Genomic DNA, 24,316 nt, shown 5'->3' with positions numbered 1-24,316 from the left:
ATTACGCGCTGCGTTCGTTCGGCCAATCAGATAGCGAAGCCTGTAGCCACCAATCCACGTAAGGAAAGGGGCGGACCTGACTGGAATTCCAGTCGTTTGCTTCCGCTTGACCTCTCAAATCTAATGTACATCCGGGTTACCAACTGTCGCGATTTCGGAGTTATTTCGCCTGGGATTCTTCCAACTGAACCCTTTACCTTGAATCCTAGACATTTCTTATCCAAGCAGCATAAAGAAAATCTTGAGGTTTCAGCCTCCAACCTTTACCCTTCCTTAGCAACACTGTTAACATAAGTGCACAAGATAACTGGTTTAGGGTGCTTGCTTTGTCTTAGGGGGAAAAAAACGACATTTCCCAGGAGGCACCGCGAACCAACGCCAGTACTCTATTTCCCAGAATTCCCGGGTTTCGGCCCTACCAGACTGTCTCTCTTCAGGGTTGGAGACTTCGGGGCCAAGATGGCGACGGGAACGGGCAGTGAGTATCTGAGCAGCTTTTGCGTGAAAGGCCTTTGTAGATTTGAGGCTAGGCACCATATTTTTGTTAAACCACTAAAGAGTAGGAGAAGTGGTTTGCTTGAGAGCCCAGGATTTTCAGAGACCTGCGCTCCACAGTATTGTGAAGACCAACGTTTGGGGCCCCAGAAATCTGGGGACTTGTTTCTCAGGGAGGGAGCGGAGGTTTGAGAGAAGCAGCTTACTGAATTCGAGTGTGTTAGGAGCTCTGCGGGGTAACCGTAAAAGCACTCTAGAAACTTGGGCGTGCAGACTGAAAGATGTTGTGAGGCAATCGGAGTAACCGGCGTCTCAAAGAGCCATCCATTTGTTTTCTGACCTACGTTTGTGAGGCAGTAGAAGTCGGGTCTTTTAACAGTGAGCTTTTCCTGCTACTGAGAAAATTGCGTCTCGGGCATTTCAGACATTTTTCTTTTCGTGGACTGAAAGTCTTCTAGGCCCGACGTTTGGAGTAGAGGAGCTAAGAGAAGTAAACAAGTTTATGCTAAGAGGGAGGCGGGGTAGTAGGAGGTTTTGGCCGCTCGGCTTCCTGGGAAATAAGCCCTCGCGTTTAAACTGGAATAAAGTCCCATATTCTTAAAACTGGGCTTTTAGGGAGAACTGCCTAATCTGACATTCCCTATTTTTTAAATAAAGCGGAGCTTCAAGCCATGGCGTTTTAAGAAATAAAATGTTATACTGTAATTCGCATGCAACGAATAGGTACCACCTTCACTGGTGGTATTTCACTTGGAGAGGTGAAAATCGAGATTTGGTGATAGTAGCTCACTTTGTCCTAACAAGTTGGAATGTTTTGTATTAGCCTTTTAGTCCTCCTTTTGGGGATTTCGGACTTAGCACTGCAGTCTCAGTGGTTGTTTCCAAGGTTTTCTCTCTCTCTCTTTCTCTCTCTCTCTCTCTCCCTCCCTCCCTCCCTCCCTCCCTCTCCCCCTCCCTCCCTCCCTCCCTCTCCCCCTCCCTCCCTCCCTCTCCCCCTCCCTCCCTCCCTCCCTCTCCCCCTCCCTCCCTCCCTCCCTCTCCCCCTCCCTCTCCCCCTCCCTCCCTCTCCCCCTCCCTCCCTCTCCCTCTCCCTCCCTCTCCCTCCCTCTCCCTCTCCCCCTCCCTCCCTCTCCCTCTCTCCCAGAACACAAGCTGCTGAGTACTGGCCCCACAGAGCCATGGTCCATCCGAGAGAAGCTGTGTTTAGCATCTTCTGTCATGAGAAGTGGAGATCAAAACTGGTAAGGTATCTAGGACGTCAGCTCTCCTGGGTCTTAGAAATTGTTGGATATGCTTTCATGTTGGTAGATTTCTGTAGTTAATCATATTAAGCCGTAAGTAGACTTTCTTTTCTTTTTTCTTTTTCTTTTTTTTTTTTTTTTTTTGAGATGGAGTCTTACTTTAACGCCCAGGCTGGAGTCCAGTGGCGCGATCTCTGCTCACTGTAACCTCCGCCTCCCAGTCCCGTGTTCAAGCAATTCTCTAGCCATAGCCTCCCGAGTAGCTGGGATTACAGGTGCATGCCGCCACGCCCAACTAATTTTTGTATTTTTTAGTAGAGATGGGGTTTGCCATGTTGGCCAGGCTGGTCTCAAACTCCTGACCTCAAGTGATCGGTCCACCTCAGCCTCCCAGAGTGCTGGGATTACAGGTATGAGCCACCTTGCCTGGCCATGCCTGGCTAATTTTTTTTTTTTTTTTTTTAATAGAGACGGGGTTTCACCATGTAGGCCAGGCTGGTCTCAATCTCCTGACCTCATGATCTGCCCTCCTCAGCCTCCCAAAGTGCTGGGATTACAGGTGTGAGCCACCGAGCCCAGCTGTTCTTTTTTTTTTTTTGAGACAGGGTTGCACTCTGTGGCCTAGGCTGGAGTGCAGTGGAGTGATCTTGGCTCACTGCAGCCTCTATGTCTGGGGCTCAAGTGATCCTCCCACCTCAGCCTCTTGAGTAGCTGAGACTATAGGCACACACCATCATGCCCAGCTAATTTTTTGTAGAGATGGGGTTTCATCATGTTTCCTAGGCTGGTCTCAAACTCGTGGGTTCAAGCAATCCACCCATCTCGACCTCCCAACCTACTGGGATTACAGGTGTGAGCCACCAGGCCGGCTATATTTCTTTTTTATTATTTTTTTAATTTTTATTATTATTATTTTTTTTAGACAGGGTTTCACCATGTTGGTCGGGCTGGTCTTGAACTCCCGACTTCAGGTGATCTCCCCGGGGGCCTTGGCCTCCGAAGTGCTTGGATTACAGGTGTGAGCCACCACGCCCGGCCTGTATTTCTTTTTTTAAACAGCTTTATTGAGATATAATTTACATACTATAAAATTAACCTACTTAAAATGTACAATATATTGGTTTTTAGTATATTAACAGTTGTGCAACCATCACCACAATCTGAACATTTTCTTTATTTTTAAGAGAAACCCCTTACTCCTTAAGTGTCAGTTCATGTTGTCCCCTCCTTACCACCCCCAAGCAAACTCTCATCTACTTTCTATTAATTAATTAACTAATTAATTAGAAACAGGCTCACTATCATCCAGGCTGGAGTGTAGTGGCTCGATCTTGGCTCACTGCAACCTCTGCCTCCTAGGTTCAAGTGATTCTCGTGCCTCAGCCTCCCAAGTAGCTGGGATTACAGCTATGTGCAACCATGAGTGGCCTGGCTAATTTTTGTATTTTTAGTAGAGATGGGGTTTTGTCCAGACTGGTCTTGAACTCCTGGCATCAAGTAATCCGCCAGTCCTGGCTTCCCAAAGTGCAAGGATTGCAAGTATGAGCCACCATATCCAGCCAACTCTCTGTCTCTATAGATTTGCCTATTCTGGATATTTCGTACAAATAGAATCATATGTGCTCTTCTGGACTTTATCACTTAACGTAACACTTTTAAGGTTCATTCTTATGTGGCATGTTTCCATACTTAATTCCTTTTTTAGCTGAATAATAGTCTGTTGTATGAATATACCAAATTTTGTTTATTCATCACTTGATAGACACTTGGGTTGTTTTCACTTTTTGGCTGTTATGAATAATGCTGCTATGAACATTCGTGTACAAGGTTATGGACAATGTTTTTAATTCTCTGGAGTTTTTTATTCAAGGAGTGAAATTGCTGGGTTATGTAGTAACTCTATTATGTTTGACTTTTTGTTGTTGTTGTTGTTGTTGTTGTTTGAGACCATGTCACTGATGCCCAGGCTGGAGTGCATTGGTGCGATCTTATGTTTTTGTAGAGACAAGGTCCTGCTATGTTGCCCAGGCTGGTCTCAAACTCCTGGCCTCAAGTGACCCTCCCAGCTCAGCCTCCTGAGTAGCTAGGACTACAGACCCGTGCCACCATGCTTGGCTAATTTTTTTTGTTTTTTGTCACTTTGTTGTCCAGGCTGGTCTCGAACTCCTGGCTCAAGGGATCGTCCTACCTTAACCTCCCAAAGTGCTAGGATTATAAACGTGAGCCATCACTCCGAGCCTAGAACTATCATTTTACCTTGCCCTGTATCAGCCCCCACCCCCTTTCTTTTGCATCATCCATTATGAATTTAACTCTTCTGCCACATTTATAGACAATTCAGTACTTTGCTGATTGTTATGTTTTCTAGCATTTTTTTGATTTTTAAATATAATATTTGAAGTAATATGTGGCCACCATAAAAACAAAAACACTATATAGAAAGAGCAACAGCAACAGAGAAATGGGTTAAAAACTTGAGTTTATTTTTCTCACACATAAAGTAAGTGTAGGCAGTCCACAACTCTCATAGCAACTTTACAGTGACGTTAGGAAGTCAGAATCTTCTCTTTCTTTTCCACCTTCCTCAGTGCAGTTTATCTTCTGGTTATCTTATGGTTCATGGTGGTTCCTTGAGCTTCAGCTATCACATCCTTGTTCCATGCAACAAGAAGGAAGGGGGTTGGTAAGAAAGGTCACATCCCTTTTAACAACTTTTTTTGTGATATAATTGATGTGAAGTAAACTGCACTTTTTTTTTTTTTTTTTTTCCATTTTTTGAGATAGAGTCTCACTCTGTTGCCCAGGCTGGAGTGCAGTGGCGCAATCTCGGCTCACTGCAACCTCTGCCTTCCAGGTTCAAGTGATCCTGCCACCTCAACCTCCTGAGTAGCTGGGACTACAGGCCTGCACCACCATGCCTGGCTAATTTTTGTATTTTTTGGTAGAGATGAGGTTTCTCCATGTTGGCCAGGCTGGTCTTGAACTCCTGACCTCAGATGATCCACCTGCCTTGGCCTCCCAAAGTGCTGGGATTACAGGCATGAGCTACCACACCCGGCCACTGCACATATTTAAAGGGTAAAATATGGTACTTCTGAAATATATATACTTCTGTGAAACTATCCACAATTAAAGTAATTATTATAGTATCCATTAACAGATGAATAAATAAAGAAAATATGGGGGAGGTGTTTGTGTGTGTATGTGTGTGTGTGTGTGTGTGTGTGTGTGTGTGTGTGTGTATATATATATATATAAAATACATATATAAAATAAATACAATGGAATACTGTTTAGCCATTAAAAAAAGTAAATCCGGCCGGGCGTGATGGCTCATGCCTGTAATCCAAGCACTTTGGAGGCCAAGGCAGGCGGATCACCTGAGGTCAGGAGTTCAAGACCAGCCTGACCCAACATGGTGAAACCCCCGTCTTTAAAAAAAAAAAAGAAAGTAAATCCGCTGGGCGCAGTGGCTCATGCCTCTAATCACGGCACTTTGGGAGACTGAGGTGGGCAGATCAGGAGATCAAGACCAGCCTGGCCAACATGGTGAAACCCCATCTCTACTAAAAATACAAAAATTAGCTGGGCGTGGTGGTGCGTGCCTGTAGTCCCAGCTACTCGGGAGGCTGAGGACTGGCTTGAACCTGGGTGGCAGAGGTTGCAGTGAGCCGAGATGGCACCACTGCACTCCAGCCTGGCGACAGTGGGAGACTCCATCTCAAAAAAAAAAAAAAAAAAGTAAATCCTGGCTGGACATGGTGGTGCACGCCTGTAATCCCAGCTGCTCAAGAGGCTGAGGCAGGAGAATCACTTGAACAGGGAAGGTGGAGGTTGCAGTGAGCTGAGATCATGCCACTGCACTCCAGCCTGGGCAACAGAGTGAGACTCTATCTCAAAAAATAAAAAAGTAAATCCTCCATTTGTGATTCCATGGTTGAGCCTGGAGGATCGTATGTAAAGTAAAATAAGCTAGGCACATAAAGAAATGCCATATGTTCTCAGTTATATGTGTAATCTGGGAAAAATTATAGACCTCACAGAACTAGAGAATAGAATGGGGCTGGGTGGGGTGGCTCAGTTTGTAATCCCAGAACTTTGGAAGGCCAAGGCGGGCAGATAGCTTAAGACCACGAGTTGGAGACCAGTCTGGACAATGTGACGAAACTGTGTCTCCACAAAAAAAAAATACAGAAACATTACCCAGGTCTGGTGGTGTGTGCCTATAGTTCCAGCTACTCCAGAGGCTGAGATGGGAGGATGGCTTGAGCTGGGGAGGCAACATAAGAGATCCTGTTCCCTATAGAAAAGAAAATTAGTCAGACTTGGTGGTGCATCTGTGATCTCAGCTGCTTGGGTGGGGCTGCAGTGGGAGGTTGCCTAAGCCTCAGAGGTGGAAGCAACAGCAGGCCATGATTGTGCCATGGCACTGAAGCCTGGGTGACAAAGTGAGATCCTATCTAAACAAAAATGTGTGTGTGTGTGTGTGTGTGTGTGTACACATATCACATATATACTAGTGTGTATATGTGTGTTTATATACATAGATGTGTATATATATACATAGATGTGTGTACGTATATATATATATACACACATTGTGCATATGTATACATATATGTGTGTATATAAAGTGAGCTCATTTTTAAGCAAAACAGGTAAACTGGTTTGAAATAGAATCTAATCTGTATATTTCCTCACATTTTTATTAGATAAGTAGTATAAGAATCCTTTTTTTTTTTTGAGATGGAGTCTTGCTCTGTCAGCCAGGCTGGAATGCAGTGGCACGATCTCGGCTCACTGCACCCTCCGCCTCCTGCATTTATGTGATTCTCCTGCCTTAGCCTCCCGAGTAAGTGAGATTATAAGTGCATGCCATCACATTTGGCTAATTTTTGTATTTTTAGTAGAGATGGGGTTTCATCATGTTGACCAGGCTGGTCTCAAAACACCTGATCTCAAGTGATCCACCCTCCTCGACCTCTCAAAGTGTTGGGATTACAGGCGTGAGTCACCACGCCCAGCCATAGAAAACCAGTATAAGAGTACTTGAGTAAAATTTTTAAATTTTACTATTTTATCAGCGGATACCAAATCATAAAGTTCAGAATGATATACAATGTCTTCCTCCCATTATTGTCCCTCATCTACTAGTATTAGCAGTTTCTTGTGTCTTTAGCATTAATTTTGTTTATGTGAGCAAATATTTTTCCCTCTTATCCCCCTCATTTTTGAACACAAATTATATACTATACTTGCTGTTGTTTTTTTAAGTGGCAGTGGAGGGCGGGGGGTCTCACTTTGTCACCCAGGCTGGTGTGCGGTGGTGCAATTTGGGCTCATTGCAACCTTGACTTCCTGGGCCCAAAAGTTTCTCCCACCTCAGCCACCCAAGTATCTGGGACCACAGGCCACAGGTATGCAATTTTTTTTTTTTTTTTTTGTAGAGACGGAGTCTCCCTTTGTTGCCCAGGCTGGTCTTGAACTCCTGGGCTCAAGCTATCCTCCCACCTCTGCCTCCCAGAGTGCTGGGATTATAGGCACAATCCATTGCACACGTGGCATTCATTGGCATCTTTTTTATTCCGAAGTTTGAACTCCAAGCCTTGTACTCTCAGCGTATCTCTCCTGTTATTTTCTGCTTGGTGTATAATAAAGCTTTCCTCATTTTGCAGGGTGTCAGTTAGCAGAGCTATCAAGCCCTTTGCAGAACCTGGCCGCCCTCCAGACTGGTTCTCTCAAAAAGTAAGTTCCCAAGCAAGTGTTCTTTTAGAGCAGTCTTTGAGTTCTACAGCAGGCCCTGCCTTTTAATTACAAAGCTTTTATACCATGATGTGGGAAAATAGTTGAGAATGCCTTTTCTTTTTTCCTATTGTTTGCTAATCCATCCATATATGATCATATTAGACTTTTCTTCTCAGTGTTGCATAACATTTAAGAACCCAAGTTTGGAAATTAGACAGATCTGGGTTCATTATTACTCCATCCAAAAACTGGGCCATTTTCCTCTGTTTTTTTCATTTGTAAAATAGTAATGATTTGCTTCAGGATTGTTGTGAAGTTAATTGAGAAAATACATGTAAAGCATTTAACACAGTGCCTTGTATGTGGTAACTAGTTAGTAGATATTAGCTATAAATGTTTTCAGTTAGGTTGCCTTTACCCAAATGCACAAACTCTAGTCCATAAGACTCTTTTTCTGTGTCTTGTTTTGATTATTTTGAACTGATTTGATTATCAAGTTACTTACTCTCCTGGAAACCATTCATATCTGACATATATCTCTCTTCTCTAAATCTTACTCTAATCTCTTTAAACTTTGAAAGGGCATTTCTTTCCATGCTTGCTCATCACATTTTCACTTTTTTTTTTTTGTAGCATTGTGCTTCCCAATACTCGGAGCTTTTAGAGACCACTGAGACCCCAAAGTGAGTATAAAGCCAGGTACTTTAGCCAAATTTCTTAGAGTGTTTACTGAAGAATTCTGGTTTATACCTATTTATAATACTGGGTGATTAAAAAATAGCAGAAGTTATCTATGATTAAATGGTAAAGAAAGCTCAGAGCAAGTGGGAGAGGGGATAAATATTCTCTTATTCGAATATGGATTTTTTTTTTTTATTTTCCACAGACGGAAACGAGGTGAAAAGGGAGAAGTGGTGGAAACTGTTGAAGACGTCATTGTTCGGAAACTGACTGCTGAGCGAGTTGAGGAACTAAAGAAAGTGATAAAGGAAACCCAGGAGAGATACAGGTATTTATCAGAGAGAATGCCAAAAGATTGAGAAAGACGTAAGAGGCTAACATCTGGTATTGGTCAGAATTTTTAGAATAGATTAAAAATCCAGTCTACCTACCTCTCTTTCTTCCTATAGACGGCTAAAAAGAGATGCAGAACTAATTCAAGCTGGACACATGGACAGCAGACTGGATGAGCTTTGCAATGACATTGCAATGTGGGTTATATTATATTGTTCTTCTGTGCTTATTTCTTTTTACCTTCTTTTCCCCTCAAGTAATCTGGCTTATTTCCTCCAACTGCCATCCCTTTAGACTTGAGACAGATTCTGGAAGGGGAAAACTGCAAAGCGGCTTGGTGGCTGGGAGGGGGGAGTGAGTCCTAGAAGGTAATATGATGGAACATTTCAGTATGAAAACGTAACTTAGTTGTAACTTAAAAGTGGCTCTAGTTTGCCTGAGTGAAGAAGTGGGAGTTAGACAGTATACCCCAGTTCCCTGTTTTGCTGGTTAGAATTCCTGTTTAGGCCTTTTTTCCAGAAAGTACTGGCCTGGCAAAAAAATTTCTTTTTCTGGATTCTGTGAACTCTGGGGAGGAGCCAGAGCTGTCTAGCATCTAACTCTTAATTCCCTGTTTAGGAAAAAAAAATTGGAAGAAGAGGAGGCTGAAGTAAAGAGGAAGGCTACAGATGCTGCATATCAGGGTAAGCTGACCCTAGTATGTCTGTTTAGCAATTGATCGCACAGTACTGCATGCTAATGACAGTTGGATTGTTTTGTAACATAGAATCCATTGGGTTAAATTTACTTGCACAGTTTTCTCTTCTGCCAGAATAAAAACCTCCCTTAATATCCATGAAGAAACTCCTAGGACATGAACTCTGCTTAGATCTCCCTAGACCTTAAATAACTTTAGGATCCAAAGCTCGATAAGATATTGAACATAATTAATGTTTTAGAAGTCAAAGTCCTGTGAAAAGATTGAGAATGGCTCAGTCATTGGATAAGGGGAGAAATGTAAGCATTTACAACTCTAGGGATAAATGCTGTGAGGTCTTTTCCTGTTTTTGTTCCCCCGTCCCCGAGAGCTTGTTGTGCAGGCCTGGAGTGCAGTGGCGCAATCTTGGCTCACTGCAATCTCTGCCTTCTATGATATTCAAGCAATTCTCCTGCCTCAGCCTCTCGAGTAGCTGGCATCACAGGCAGCTGTGACCACACCCACCTAATTTTTTGGCCAAGCTGGTCTCAAACTCCTGACCTCAGGTGACTCGCCTGCCTTGGCCTCCCAAAGTATTGGGGTTACAGGCGTGAGCCACTGTGCCTGGCCTCCCTGTTCTTAAAAGCAAAGTATTAATAAGTTGCTGAAGAGAATATTAAAGGGTATTTAAACTACTTTCGCACTCCGAGGACTTTTGGGATAACTAAGTAGTTTGAGATTGTTAAAGGAGTTTGTTTAGTGTGAGAATTGCCCTTAGGAAAAATTAGGCTAAAAAGTTACCCATCTCCAGAAGTGTTAAAGCTTTCTAATCCAAACTCATTATGCTGCTTTAGTAATGCAACATTCCTATTTGTCCTTTATTGTATAATAGCAGAATAGTGTCAAGTTTCATTTATTTAATCTTGAAGATTTGGACATTGTTTTCTTTTACGTTCTAGCTCGTCAAGCAGTAAAAACACCCCCCCGGAGGTTGCCCACTGTGATGGTTCGCTCTCCTATAGATTCTGCCTCCCCAGGAGGTGATTATCCACTTGGGGACTTGACTCCAACCACTATGGAAGAGGCTACCTCTGGGGTGAGTATATTTTCAGCTGTGGAAATTGATCAGCTAAGGAGCAATAAGCCGGCAGAGCTGAGTGATGAGGAAACCACTTTTGGCCTAAAGGCAACTTCCTCTCTTGGTCTGAATGCTAAAGAATTTACCATGTTCTGTGCTCTGAGATAAAAATGGACCTAAAAACACTGAGGCTTTTGACCTTTTTGAGAGAGAGGTAAAAGACTATTTTAAGGAATTGTTTCATACTAGTCTTATGAAATTCCTGCTGAAATAAGGGACTGAGTCCTTGTAAATGTAATACTGATAGTGGGTAAGGAGTTCATAAAAGGCAGGTTGGGTGGGATGTTTGAGTGGATGGAAGAGAAGCTTGTGGGGAAGAAAAGTATGGCTGAGAGCAGGAGGGATAGAGGCTTTCTGGGCAATTCGACTCAGGACTAATAAAATAATAGTTAGACACACTAACCCGAACAGATAAGTAGGGAACCTTCCATAGTTTGAGAAGTCAGATAAAGGTTCTCTGTTGTCTCTTAGGTAACCCCCGGGACTTTGCCGAGTACCCCAGTCACCTCGTTTCCTGGGATTCCTGACACCCTTCCTCCAGGCTCTGCACCCTTAGAAGCCCCCATGACCCCAGTAACAGATGATTCACCCCAGAAAAAGATGCTTGGACAGAAAGCAACTCCACCCCCCTCCCCTCTGCTGTCAGAGCTCTTGAAGAAGGGTAGCCTCCTGCCTACTAGCCCCAGACTGGTATGGAGACTTCTGTGGGTGTTTGAGAGCTGTGGTGATTTAGTACTTGGAAGGGAGTGCCTGGGACCTAAAATGTGACATGGGGAAAAAAAGTTCAAAAGAGGAAAAAATCTCCTAATTAAATGTTAATTTTTGAAAAATACAGTAAGTTGATAGTACCCTTGGGTCTTGAGGTCTCTGAATCACAATTATTTTGGTTCTCTACTCCAGAGAACTCTTGTCAAATAAGTTTTGAACATTATAGTTTAGAGTTTCCCTTGGGTATTAAATTATTCTCTGTGGATGTTAACTATTAGTTTTCATAAAGTTTGATCAACTTCTGGAGCTTTGTTGGGAAATGGTAGTAAAGGAAAACTCGAGTGTAGCCTTCACCTCTATTCTTCCCTGGTAGGTCAATGAGAATGAAATGACTGTGGCTTCTGGCCACCTGAACAGTACAGGTGTCCTCCTGGAGGTAGGCGGGGTCCTTCCCATGATACATGGTGGGGAGATACAGCAAACACCCAATACTGTTGCAGCCTCCCCTGCTGCCTCAGGTAAGTTACCACTTTTCCTTTATCTACTTCAGAGATGTTGAACTTGACATTGACTGACCTCAATTTCAGTGTTTGTCACTAAGCAATTGTTAGTCCTAGTTTAAAGCCCAACTTTTTCTAACTTTTTTTGGAGCTACTTTACCTGGTAAACAATGTAGTGCTCCCGATTATAAAGCTGTGTGTCTTCAAGATATTGATATCCCTGATTGACCACAGCATAGATATTGAGAGTAATATTGAGCTGCTTTCTTGTGGCTTGCAAAATCAAGGTGCTAGAGATACCTGAGATTATAGAATAGTGGAATAAGATTTGGAACCAGAGAACTGGACTTGAATCTCAGACTTGCCACACATTGGTTTTGTGACTTCGGATAGGTAACTTAGCTTTTGAGTCTCAGTTTCCTTTTTTATTAATTGTAATGTATATACTTGACAAGGATGTGATGAGAATTAACTGAAGAAAAAAGTGTAAAGCAGGGAAAGACAAAAAGCTCCATAAAATACTGTACAAACCTTACTGGTATTTGAATGGTGTTGAAGTTTGTGATTTACAATGTGCTGAACTTCAGCAGAAGTGACAGATTTATTCATACCAGTTTTTTATTTCTTGGTGATTAATTTTCCTCTGAGGAAAAATTACCACGCTTTTTTTTGAGACAGAGCCTCACTCAGTTGCCCAAGCTGGAGTGTGGTGGCACAATCTCAGCTCACTGCAACCTCCATGTCCCGGGTTCAGTCAATTCTCCTGCCTCAGCCTCCTGAGAAGCTGGGATTACAGCACTTGCCGCCATGCCTGGCTGTTTTTTTGTTTTTGTTTTTGTTTTTGTTTTTAGTAGAGGCAGGGTTTCACCATGTTGGCCAGCTGGTCTCAAATGTGGCCTCCCAAAGTGCTAGCATTACAGGCGTGAGCCACTGCGCCTGGCCCTACCACCCATTTTTTATATATGTTGTGTGTTCTAGTGCTTTGGTTCATTCCTAACTTGAAGGAAGATCTTAAGTAAGGTTAGAGAGAGTAAGGATATAGATGATGAACTTACTCAGTGCAGCATTTGCTCTCATCCTTTGAGACCATAAGAATTTCTTAGTTGAGTCTTCAAATAGCTATTGCTTCTTGTTTATATGCTTTCTTCTTACTTCATTTTGTGTACCTCTTTATATGTTAGGTGCTCCCACTCTTTCCCGGCTTTTAGAAGCTGGTCCTACACAGTTCACCACACCTCTTGCTTCCTTCACCACTGTTGCCAGTGAGCCTCCAGTTAAACTTGTGCCACCCCCTGTAGAGTCTGTGTCCCAAGCTACCATTGTCATGATGCCTGCGCTGCCAGCACCATCCTCTGTTCCGGCTGTCTCCACTACTGAAAGTGTAGCTCCAGGTGCGTCCCTGAGCAGCCACTAAAATTTCATTTTGAGCTTCAGTTAGAGAAAAATGACCAAGAGCATCAGCTCCAATTCAGATGTTTCTTCTCTGCTCTACATAGACATGTGCCATCTTTATCCTTAGAAATAAATATCCTTAGAAATAGATGTGAGAAGAGGCGGGTGGGCATTTATCTGTTGCAGGGAAGAGGCTATTATACAGATATGAGCAGGCTTGAAAATACGTTCTCACCCTTATAGATAAAACTGAGGAGAAGAAAACATAGGCACATGTATGATGACTTGTTCTGACCTTAAGTGTTTAGATATTTGACATCTGTCTGTAGTGCTGATGTGATCTCAAGGTGGTCACTTTGTACCCAATAAGCTTCTGAGATGCTTTTCTCTTTCTGTTATTCAGTGAGTCAACCCGATAACTGTGTTCCCATGGAGGCTGTGGGGGATCCACATACTGTGACTGTTTCCATGGACAGCAGTGAAATATCCATGATCATCAATTCTATCAAAGAAGAATGTTTTCGATCAGGGGTAGCAGAGGCCCCTGGAGGATCAAAGGCTCCCAGCATAGATGGGAAGGAAGAATTAGATCTGGCTGAGAAGATGGATATTGCTGTGTCTTACACAGGTGAAGAGCTGGATTTTGAGACTGTTGGAGACATCATTGCCATCATTGAGGACAAGGTAACTATTCAGCAAAGCCCAAAATAATCTCATGAGTCTTATGTAGGCTTCTTTTCTCAGCCTTGCTTTGCTGCTGCTGCGTTTTTTAAGAGAGAGTCTTGCTCTGTCATCTAGGCTCAAGTGCAGTGGCATGATCTTGGCTCACAGTAACCTCTGCCTCCCAGGCTCAAGTAATTCTTGTGCCTCAGCCTCCTGAGTAGCTGGGACTACAGGTGTGTGCCACCATGCCTCACTAATTTTCTGTATTTTTAGTAGAGACGGGGTTTCGCCGTGTTAGCCAGGCTGGTCTCGAACTCCTGGCCTCCCAAAGTGCTGAGATTACAGACGTGAGCCACCATGCTCTGCCACTTTGCTTCTTATAGTAAGAATCACTTAAACAACTCTCCTACTTCTGTACTTCTCCATCTTTGTAGCCCTTTGGTGCTAACATACTAATCATCTCCCCAGGCATACCCATGTTACTGATTTGCACAGGACAGGTGCCTATTCATTGTTTGCCTCTACTATATGGAGAAAATGGAGAGAAAGCTACAAATTCAAGCTATCACATTTGGTGCTAACAAAACTGAGGGACTTGGGCTTCTTTCTGTGACTTCAATAGGCTTGTGTATTGTGGGACAGGTAGATGATCATCCTGAAGTGTTGGATGTGGCAGCAGTGGAAGCAGCACTCTCATTTTGTGAAGAGAATGATGATCCTCAGTCCCTGCCTGGCCCCTGGGAGCATCCTATCCAGCAGGAGAGGGACAAGCCAGTACCTCTCCCTGCACCAGAAATGACTGTCAAGCAAGAGAGAATGGACTTTGAGGAAACGGAAAACAAGGGAATACATGAACTGGTGGACATCAGGGAGCCCAGTGCAGAGATCAAGGTGGAACCTGCAGAACCAGAGCCAGGCATTTCAGGGGCCGAAATAGTAGCTGGAGTTGTTCCAGCCACAAGTATGGAGCCACCAGAACTCAGGAGTCAGGACTTAGATGAGGAACCAGGAAGTACTGCAGTTGGAGAGATTATTGAAGCAGATGTTGCCATTGGGAAAGGCGATGAGACCCCACTTACAACTGTGAAGACAGAGGTATTTAATAAAGATCAGGGGCTGGGGAGATGGAGGGTTATATCTTAGGTAAGAAGTGACAGCTTAGGCTTTTGGTTTTCCTGTTACATTCCTGAGTTCTACATGTTTGATGTGTCCAAAGCCCATAGGCTGTGATTAGTGCTATATATACTTGTCTTATTCCTGTTAAGGTTACCATTGGAGTCAAATTACATGAGTGGGACTTAGAATTTCTTCTATAGTCTCATTATCATTGAAGAATAAAGTTGTGTGAGCTATAGTGATTTACCAGTACTTAGGGTATTTTTTCTTTTTTGGTTTTCAGGCATCCCCTGAAAGCATGTTGTCTCCATCACATGGCTCAAATCCCATGGAAGATCCTTTAGAGGCAGACACTCAGCACAAGTTTGAAATGTCAGGTAAATAAAGTCCTCTTTAACTAACTTGAAATCATTTGCTTTGGCTTCTGAGGGATTGTGGGTTGTGGGCAAGTAGAGGAAGTAGAATAGGTCAGCATGGAAAGGAGAGCTGCAGGGGATTATGGTCCGTAGGAAGGCTAAGGTGGAAAAATCTTCAGGTAGTCTTTCTCTCCTCTGCAGACTCATTGAAAGAAGAATCAGGGACTATTTTTGGAAGCCAGATAAAGGTATTTCAGACTTTTCTTTATTCCTCTTGCCATGTGGTTAGATTTCCCTATAGCACTACTTTTTAATGAATTTCAGTAAAGTCGCATCCTTATTCTCTGATAAGAGACTGGTATGGAGTTGCGTGGGGAAAAGCTGCAGTGGACAGTCAGGCATGATGGGAGTGCCTCCTAGCAACAGGTGCCTCCCATATGAAACAGTTTGTGAATATCACACAGTCCTTAAGAAACCTCGCTTGATACAGTTAGAGTGATTTAGACTGAATAAGGATACCAGAGCCATGGAGAACATACAGGAATCAAGTTTATTAATTAGGCTATCCAAAGATAATCATCCGAAGTTTTCTTTTTCGAATTTTTAAAGCAGTAGTAATAAAGACTTGAATGTGATGTGAGCTTGCTCCATCAGATAAGACACAAAATAAAAACTATTTTTGATAACTTTGTACCCAGGGTCAGAGTTCCTCTCAAGAGCAAGGGGAAAGAAGGAACGCCTCTTAGCTTAGTCTTCAGTAAGTAGCTTTTTTTTTTCTTTCTTTTTAAAAGATCCTGGGTCTTATTCTTTATCCAGGTTCTAAATTACTTAAGCCAGTGTCTGTAAGTAGATGGTAGTATAAGTGATAGAGGGCTAAGTCAGGAAACAGTGTGAGGTCATTTCTAGAACTAATCTAACCCAAAAACAGATCATACTTAATGATGCTTTGCTAGATAGCTTTGCTTGCATTTGTTGACTGGAGCATACTGTGTCTAAGGATGCCCCAGGTGAGGATGAGGAGGAAGATGGTGTCAGTGAAGCGGCCAGCCTAGAGGAGCCTAAGGAAGAGGATCAAGGAGAAGGCTATTTGTCAGAAATGGATAATGAACCTCCTGTGAGCGAGAGTGATGATGGCTTCAGCATACACAATGCTACACTGCAGTCACACACACTGGCAGACTCCATCCCTAGCAGCCCTGCTTCTTCCCAGTTGTGAGTATCTGAGATCCTTTGAGACCAAGGCAGTGAAGGTGAGAAAGAGAATCTTTTTTTTTTTTTGGAGACGAAGTCTTGCTCTGTCAGCCAGGCTGGAGTGCAGTGGTGTTATCTTGGCTCACTGCAACCTCCGCCTCTTGGGTTCAAGCTTTTCTCCTGCCTCAGCCTCCCAAGTAGCTGGGACTACAGGTGCATGCCACCAATCCTGGCTAATTTTTTGTATTTTTGGTAGAGACAGGGTTTCACCGTGTTAGCCAGGATGGTCTCGATCTCCTGACCTCGTGATCCTCCCACCTCAGCCTCCCAAAGTGCTGGGATTACAGGCGAGAACCACTACTCCCGGCCTCTTTTTTTTTTTAAGACAGGGTCTCACTCTGTTGTTCATGCTGGAGGTAATGGCGCTATCTTGGCTCACTGCAACCTCCACCTCCTAGGCCAAGCAATCCTCCGGCCTCAGCCTCCTCAGTAACTGAGACTACTGTCATGCACCACCACACTCCACTAATTTTTAGTAGAGATGGAGTTTCGCTATGTTGCCCAGGCTGGTCTCAAACTCCTGAGCTTAAGCGATCTACCTGCCTCGGCCTCCCAAAGTGCTGGGATTACAGGTGTGAACCACCATGCCTGGCCTTTATCATTATTCTTAAATTTTTATCTTTAAAAAAAAATTTTTTTAAGAGACAAAGCCTCCTTTTTTTTTTTTTAGATGGAGTCTCACTCTGTTGCCCAGGCTGGAGTACAGTGGCACAGTCTTTGCTCACTGCAGCCTCTGCCTCCTGGGTTCAAGCAATTCTCCTGCCTCAGCCTCCCAAATAGCTGGGATTACAGGCATATACCACCACGCCAGGCTAATTTTTTTGTATTTTTATTAGAGATGTGGTTTTACCATATTGGCCGGGCTGGTCTTGAACTCCTGACCTTGTGATCCACTTGCCTCAGCCTCCCAAAGTGCTAGGGTTACAGGCATGAGCCACCACGCCCAGCTGAAACAGGATCTCTCTTTGTGGTCCAGTCTGGTCTTAAACTCCTGACCTCAAGCAGTCTTCTTGCCTTGACCTCCCAAAGCACTGGAATTAGAGGCATGAGCCACCAGGCCTGGCCTGATCTTTTCTTTAGTGTTTCCCTTTCTTGTCCTGGAATAAACTGTTGACAAGAAATAATTAGGGCTGGGCGTGGTGGCTCATGCCTGTAATCCCAGCACTTTGGGGAGGGTAAGGCAGGAGGATTGCTTGAACCCAGGAGTTGGAGACCAACCTGGGCAACACAGTGAGACCCTGTCTCTAAAAAAAAATTTAAAAATTAGCCAGGCATGATGGTGTGCGCTTATAGTCCCAGCTACTTGGGAGGCTGAGGTGAGAGGATTGAGTCTGGAAGGTTGAGGGTACAGTGAGCATGATCAAGCCACTGCACTCCATCCCGGGGGACAGAGTGAGACCCTGTCTCAAAAAAAAGAGATAATTATAATTTTTTTTTTTTTACTTGTGCCCAGTAGAATTGCTGTATCTCTGTTTCAGCTCTGTCTGTAGCGAGGATCAGGAAGCTATTCAGGCACAGAAAATTTGGAAGAAAGCCATCATGCTTGTATGGAGAGCTGCAGCTAATCATAGGTGAGTGGGCTTTACCAATCAGTAGGTTCATTTTCTCCTACTCCTCTTCATTGTTGGTGACTGAAAAAAATCCAAGCAGGCTTCTGTGGAACTGCTGGTATTGACTCTTACTACCTTCAGCTGCTTAGCGTAAGTTCCCTTCCTGTGCTTCTGGAGAATGTCAGTAATTGCACCTTATTCTTTTTGGACAGGTATGCCAATGTCTTCTTGCAGCCTGTTACGGATGACATAGCACCTGGCTATCACAGCATTGTGCAGAGGTGAGCCATGTTCCATCCAAAATGGTAACTTGCCTAAATTAAAAGTTGTCCAGTTTTAGTGAAGTTTTGCTTTAGATAGTAAGTTTAAAGCAAGTAAGTTTATGGTTTTGATGTAAGGGGAACCAAGTGCTAAACTGATCATTCCAGTGACTGGATCACCAGTGATAGTCTGAAAGAGTGAATCCCCACAGGGAGCAGTGGCTCACGCCTGTAAACTCAGCACTTTGAGGGGCTGAGGTGGGCGGATCACTTTGAGCCCAGGAATTCAAGACTAGCCTGGGCAACATGGCGAAACCCTCTCTTTACAGAAAATACAAAACTTAGCCAGGTGTTATAGTCCTAACTGCTTGGGAGGCTGAGGTGTGGGAAGGATTGCTTGAGCCTGGGAGATCCAGGCTGCAGTGAGCTGTGATTGTGCCATTGCACTACAGCCTGAGTGACAGAGGCAAGCCCTGTCTCCAAAAAAACTTAAGTAAATAAACTCCCTTTTTTACCTTTCTCAGTATTTATTATATAGATTGTTTCTTGGGTTAAGTACATGTTTTTGGGGTAAAGGGTTAGCCTTCAAGTCCTGGCAGCTGGGAATTAAGGTATATATGAGAAAATCTGTTATGATGATAATGTATTCAGAGATCTAGGTAAGTCCTCTTCCCACCTCCACTGCTACTTACCGCTCTTCTCTTTTTCAGGCCAATGGATTTGTCAACTATTAAGAAAAACATAGAAAATGGACTGATCCGAAGCACAGCTGAATTTCAGCGTGACATTATGCTGATGTTTCAGAATGCTGTAATGTACAATAGCTCAGACCATGATGTCTATCACATGGCAGTGGAGATGCAACGAGATGTCTTGGAGCAGATCCAGGTATTTTGAGGATCCTTTGTGTTTCAGCAAGGATGAAATTAAAATACTCAAGGGGAGGGTTCATATTGATGCCAAGAAGGGTTGCTGTGGGTTTTACTTGAAATAGCCATCAGGAACACAATTGAAAACATAATATTTTGTTCTTACGGAATTTATTTTTATTTTCTCTGGTGTGGTGAAAGAGTTGTGATGCAATATTCTGCCTTTCTTGGGCAATTAATTTCTGTTTCACAAGTTTTTAAATAAAATTTTTTTTTAAATGATGAATGTATATTTTTAATTACATCAAGTACCTGTACATAGTAGACACTCAGCAAATAAGAGTTTCTCCTTTCCTTTTCCCTTCTTTTATCCTGTGATTGCATTGCCAGGTACTTTTTGGGGTGTTGAACTTGGAAGAATGTTGCAAATCTTTGCACAATCTGCCAAATTACTTAAATTGCTGAACTTTGGTTTATTCTAGCTTTATTCTTTTTCTCATTCCTGGAGGATAGAGATTTTGATCCTATATTATAGCAAAAAAGGGGGCTACTTGATTCTTTAGCATCCCTATTGCAACTAGAATTAAAACTTAATATGCTAAACTTCCAATCAGTCAAAATGTATTTGAGCCAGAAGAATACTCTACAAAGTTCTATTTTCAAAGCCTAAAATGTACTTAATTCTTCCCTACTAAATCAGGTCTCAATGGCCTACCCTGTTTTTTTCTCCCTACAGCAATTCTTGGCCACACAGTTGATTATGCAAACATCTGAGTCTGGGATCAGTGCTAAAAGTCTTCGAGGGAGAGATTCTACCCGTAAACAGGATGCTTCAGAGAAGGTGAGGCCATCAGGAAAGAACCTGTGTGCCAGTAGTTCCAGTAGTAGAAGTCTGAAGCATCCAAGGAACCTTATGTTACTACTTGGTATTGTTGGGCTTCTGCATTTCAATGGTATACAGACACATAGATCTTAGAATGGTGGTTGTTTTTGCCCATCTCAACACGGAATAAGCCTGTTGTGACCGAGAGGCCCAGTCACATGAAATCGTGAGTAGGGGAATTATTAATTCCTCTGGGAGAGTGCTCTCAAAGCGGGGGAAATGGCTTAGCCTGCAGCAGTTGGGGACTATCAGTTTCTGTGCTAGAGGTGTAATGGCCAGATTGCTTTTGGATCTCTTTCCTCTTGTTCTTGAGTTTTTAAATTTTGTCCTTGTGTGTATGGTGCTTGTGTCTCTGTCCTGAGGTTTGGGGTGCTTGTGGCTGAGAGTTTCTGTGGAACCTGATCAGTGTTTGTTTGTCCTCTAACAGGACAGTGTCCCAATGGGCTCTCCTGCCTTCCTTCTCTCTCTCTTTGTAAGTATTGAATGGCTGCAAGGGGTGGTGTTGCCACAGAAGATTCTCAGCTCTTAACGGGAGTGGGTGGCAGAGGGAAATCCAATGTGCAGACTGTGGCAGTATCTTGAACTTCTGTTTATTCAGGTCATTGAATAAGAACTCTTTTCTTCTGCATTCCTGTCTTTTGCATGTGTGTGTGTGTGGGCTGGGTAGGGACTGTTTTGAGATCACTGGACTGAAATGTATTCTTGGGGTGAAGGATCCAGGATGTACCTGCTCCTCATTTCTTGACTTTACCTTTCACCAATTTTTTTCTTACAAATTGAAGATTGCTCAGAGCAGCAGCTACTAGCTGGCTTTTTAACAGTGTTCCTCGTAATGGCAGTACTCAGCACATAGTTTTTCTCTTTTAAAATTAAGTTGCAAGACTAATGTAACAAACAGTAAAATTTAAGCTAAAGAGTTCAGTATAGGCTATAATTCTAACACTTTGGGAGGCCGAGGTGGGAGGATTGCTTGAGCCCAGGAGTTTGAGACTAGTCTGGGCAACATAGGGAGACCCTGTCTCTACAAAATTTAAAAAGAACAACAAAAAAACCCTACTAGTTGTGCAGCAGAGTGGTGTGCACCTGTGGTCCCCAGCTACTCAGAAGGCTGAGGTAGGAGGATCACTTGGGCCCAGGAGGTCAAGGCTGCACTGTTCATACCACTGCACTCCAGCCTGGGTGACAGACTCACAAGAAAAAAAAAGATCTCAGTAATAATGACCACTGCAGTCGGGTGTGGCGGCTCACACCTGTAATCCCAGCACTTTGGGAGGCCGAGGCAGGTGGATCACCTTAGGTCCAGAGTTCGAGACCAACCTGACCAACATGGAGAAACCCCATCTCTACAAAAAAGAAAATTAGCTGGGTGTGGTGGCACATGCCTATAATCCCAGCTACTCAGGAGGCTGAGGCAGGAGAATTGCTTGAACCCAGGAGGTGGAAGTTGTGGTGAGCCGACATTGCGCCACTGCACTCCAGCCTGGGCAACAGGAGTGAAACTCCTCTCAAAAAAAAATAATAATAATGACCACTGCATCAGTATTGGCTGCTGAAATTACAGATAAGCTAGCCTAAAGACTTTTATTACTTTCCTCCATGAATTAACTGGCTCTGATCTGTGTTGTTCATTATGGGGTAATGAGGCATAATGTAATGGAAGGGGCATCATACTAGAAAACTACATGGTCTTAAGGTCATTGGATAATCTCTTGGGGCATTGTCCTTGCTGTGTGATGAAGCTAATATAATGAGGTACTTGTCCAGCCTACCTCACAGGGATATTGTAAGTATAAAATCAGATAATATATTGAAACTGTCTTGGAAAAAAAAAAAGCATTATACAAATGCAAGGTGGTATTTTTATTTTCACTGTTGTCTCATGGGCAACTTATGTTCATGGACTCTTAACAATTTTTGAGTCCTTGCATATTAGAAATGTAAAAGTGGCCTGGCCCAGCAAAGGTTTCAGTAATTTATCTTGCCTATAGGCCTCTCAGCCTGTACCACAGACAGAACATTATAATCTCCGTTCTTTCTTACTGGCCTGCAACAGTGACTCTGGATCCCCCAAGCAAAGCATTTGGCTGGCTGTTGCAAGGCTGGTTAATGGGATCTTTTATCTATTGAAGACAGCAAAATATTACACAAGAGGAAGGAGCTGGGCTGCAGGGAGAGAGCAGCAGATGGAAAGAAGCCTTCTAATTGTCCTGATCTCATGGAAAACAACTGTCAGGAGGTGCTAGGGAACTAGTGCCAGGGTCAGTCTGCAGGAAAGGCCTTTCTTATAGGGACCAACAGTTGGACAGGTATGTTAGTCAAGAACCTTACTACCCACTGTCCATTCTGACTCTCCTACCTTTCTTTTACTCTCCTGTTCCTTTGCACATGATTTGGGCCTGGGTGGGATGACTAATAGTTATTCTGTGGGACCCTAGGTGAATCCAAGGACCTTTGTGGTAGGCGTGAGCAAGATACTCCGTCCTACATTTCTTCTCATAAACAACCAGATGTTCTTTAGCCACTCTGTGGGAAGACAGAAATATGCCCCTCATCCCTCTCGATTTTTCTGCTGATTCTCTTCTCCCCTCTCCCCTAAGAAACCAAATCCCCAACTTTTCCATTACACCATCTCTTATCTCCTGACCAACTCATGCTCCCTTTCTTTCTCTGCCTGTCGTCTAGGATGGGGGAACCAGGGGACGCCGCTGTGCCATTGAAGCAGATATGAAGATGAAAAAGTGAAGCCTCAGAGTACCCTCTTTGAGCTGAACCTAAAATGAAAGTAAACAAAATAGAGCTTGGGCTTGCGGGCCCAGTTCTGGAAGTGGATGCTACAGAAGAGGAGATACCTGGGCCACTTGACATGAGCTGGAAAATCTCTCTCAGAGAGTTGGAGTAGCACAATTGCCTGTTTTAGGGCAGAAATCATGGACTATGTTAATGTCCTAATGTGTAGCTAGCAGATTGTAGCTAGTTTGTATTGTCAATTGTACAGACTTCTTAAAAAAAAAAAAAAAACTGTGAAATTTGTGTGTATACAATAAACCAGAAAAAAAAAAAAAACCTCTAGCCCTTGGCTTGGGGTATGTGTGTATGTGTGTATTTGAAACTTGTGGTTTCTTCTGCATGATAACTTTTGTTTGTGGAAATTAGATTGTGAGATTATTAGAGGGGAAAAGTGGTCTTATGAACTACTTGCTGTGAGAAATTAAGTAACGAAAACAGTTTATAGTTAATATACCTTAAAGTGTTGCATTGTGCAGGAAAGACTACCTTATTTAGATTTTCTTGAATGTTTGGGAAAAGTAAGGTTTTCAGAATTCTGTTCATGGCATTGCTTAAACAAAATTAGAGCATGGACGTAGGTAACATTGACCTTTATCTCAGGAACATTTGTCTCAATGCTGTCTCTTTCCAGATGGTATTTCTAGGATAATGTGTTACCTTTTTTTTTTTTTCCTGTTTCTGTGGTTAAGGACTGTACAAAGAGTTCTTGGTGGTCAGGTGCAGTGGCTCATGCCTGTAATCCCAGCACTTTGAGAGGCAGAGGCAGGCGGATCACAAGGTCAGGCGTTTGAGACTGGCCTGACCAACATGGTGAAAGCCCGTCTCTACTAAAAATAAAAAAATTAGCTGGGTGTAGTGGGGCGTGCCTGTAATCCCAGCTACTCAGGAGGCTGAGGCAAGAATTGTTTGAACCTCGGAGGCGGAGGTTGCAGTGAGCCAAGATTGCACTAGTGTGCTCTAGCCTAGGTGACAGAGTGAGACTCCGTCTCAAAAAAAAGTTATTGGCTAGATGTGGTGGCTTACACCTGTAATCTCAACACTTTCGGAGGCTGAGGTGGGAGGATTGCTTGAGCCCAGGAATTCAAGACCAGTTTGGGCAACAAAGTGAGACCCTGCCTCTCCAAAAAAAAAAATTAGCCCAGCATGGTGTGCACCTGTAGTCCCAGTGACTCAGGAAGCTGAGGCTGGAGGATCTCTTGAGCCACAGAACTTAAAGTTGCAATGAGCTGTATGTAATTGCCCCACTGCACTCCAGCCTGGGTGACAGAGTGAGACCCGTTCTCAAATAATTAAATAGGCTGGGTGTGGTGGCTCATGCTTGTAATCCCAGCACTTTGGTAGGCTAAGGCAGGTGGATCACGAGGTCAGGAGTTCCAGACCAGCTTGGCCAAGATGGTAAAACCCTTTCTCTACTAAAAATACATAAAGCCAGGCATGGTGGCAGATGCCTGTAATCCAACTACTCAGGAGGCTGAGGCAGAGAATTGCTTGAACCTGGGAGGTGGAGGTTGCAGTGAGCCAAGATCATGCCATTGCACTCCAGCCTGGTGACAGTGAGACTTCGTCCCTGAAAAAAAAAAAAAAAAAGTTTTAAACATTGCTGTTTGAAGGCTAACCCCAGTTTTAAGAATTACTGAAATTGGCCAGGCATGGTGGCTCACACTTGTAATCC

At 43.4% G+C, this 24,316-nt stretch overlaps 1 protein-coding gene across 7 annotated transcripts; it reads left to right on the top strand.

Moving 5' to 3' along the window:
• Positions 1-389: 389 nt before the first annotated feature.
• On the top strand, positions 390-22,959 carry BRD8 (bromodomain containing 8). 7 transcript variants are annotated; one of them, XM_012477345.3, is made up of 22 exons: positions 390-478; positions 1,640-1,736; positions 7,412-7,481; positions 8,115-8,164; positions 8,368-8,490; positions 8,612-8,692; positions 9,114-9,178; positions 10,131-10,267; positions 10,781-10,999; positions 11,391-11,535; positions 12,699-12,908; positions 13,313-13,593; positions 14,215-14,667; positions 14,972-15,065; positions 15,246-15,292; positions 16,042-16,256; positions 17,774-17,866; positions 18,058-18,126; positions 18,816-18,993; positions 19,711-19,815; positions 20,285-20,329; positions 22,540-22,959. In XM_012477345.3, exons 1-22 carry the CDS (start codon positions 460-462, stop codon positions 22,597-22,599), a joined length of 2,856 nt encoding a protein of 951 aa, XP_012332768.2. In that variant the 5' UTR covers positions 390-459; the 3' UTR covers positions 22,600-22,959. The 7 variants fall into 7 exon arrangements, 6 of the variants coding, with proteins under 6 accessions (XP_012332768.2, XP_012333039.2, XP_012332847.2 ...); XR_001111530.2 differs by having other exon boundaries at positions 19,711-20,329; positions 22,540-22,594; XM_012477616.3 differs by lacking the exon at positions 10,781-10,999.
• The last annotated feature ends 1,357 nt before the right edge of the window (positions 22,960-24,316 follow it).

The sequence above is a fragment of the Aotus nancymaae genome, unplaced genomic scaffold (assembly GCF_030222135.1).
Source record: "Aotus nancymaae isolate 86718 unplaced genomic scaffold, 86718_ANA_hifiasm-v0.15.2.pri h1tg000064l_1, whole genome shotgun sequence".
Taxonomy (NCBI): Eukaryota; Metazoa; Chordata; class Mammalia; order Primates; family Aotidae; genus Aotus; species Aotus nancymaae.
This window is presented reverse-complemented; position numbering and strand designations above follow the sequence as displayed.

Excerpts from the sequence above, each read along its gene's own strand:
- BRD8 (XM_012477261.3), top strand. Across the intron at positions 8,165-8,367 it reads GAGACCACTGAGACCCCAAA|ACGGAAACGAGGTGAAAAGG; the intron begins GTGAGTATAAAG and ends TATTTTCCACAG. Across the intron at positions 17,867-18,057 it reads AGAGCTGCAGCTAATCATAG|GTATGCCAATGTCTTCTTGC; the intron begins GTGAGTGGGCTT and ends CTTTTTGGACAG.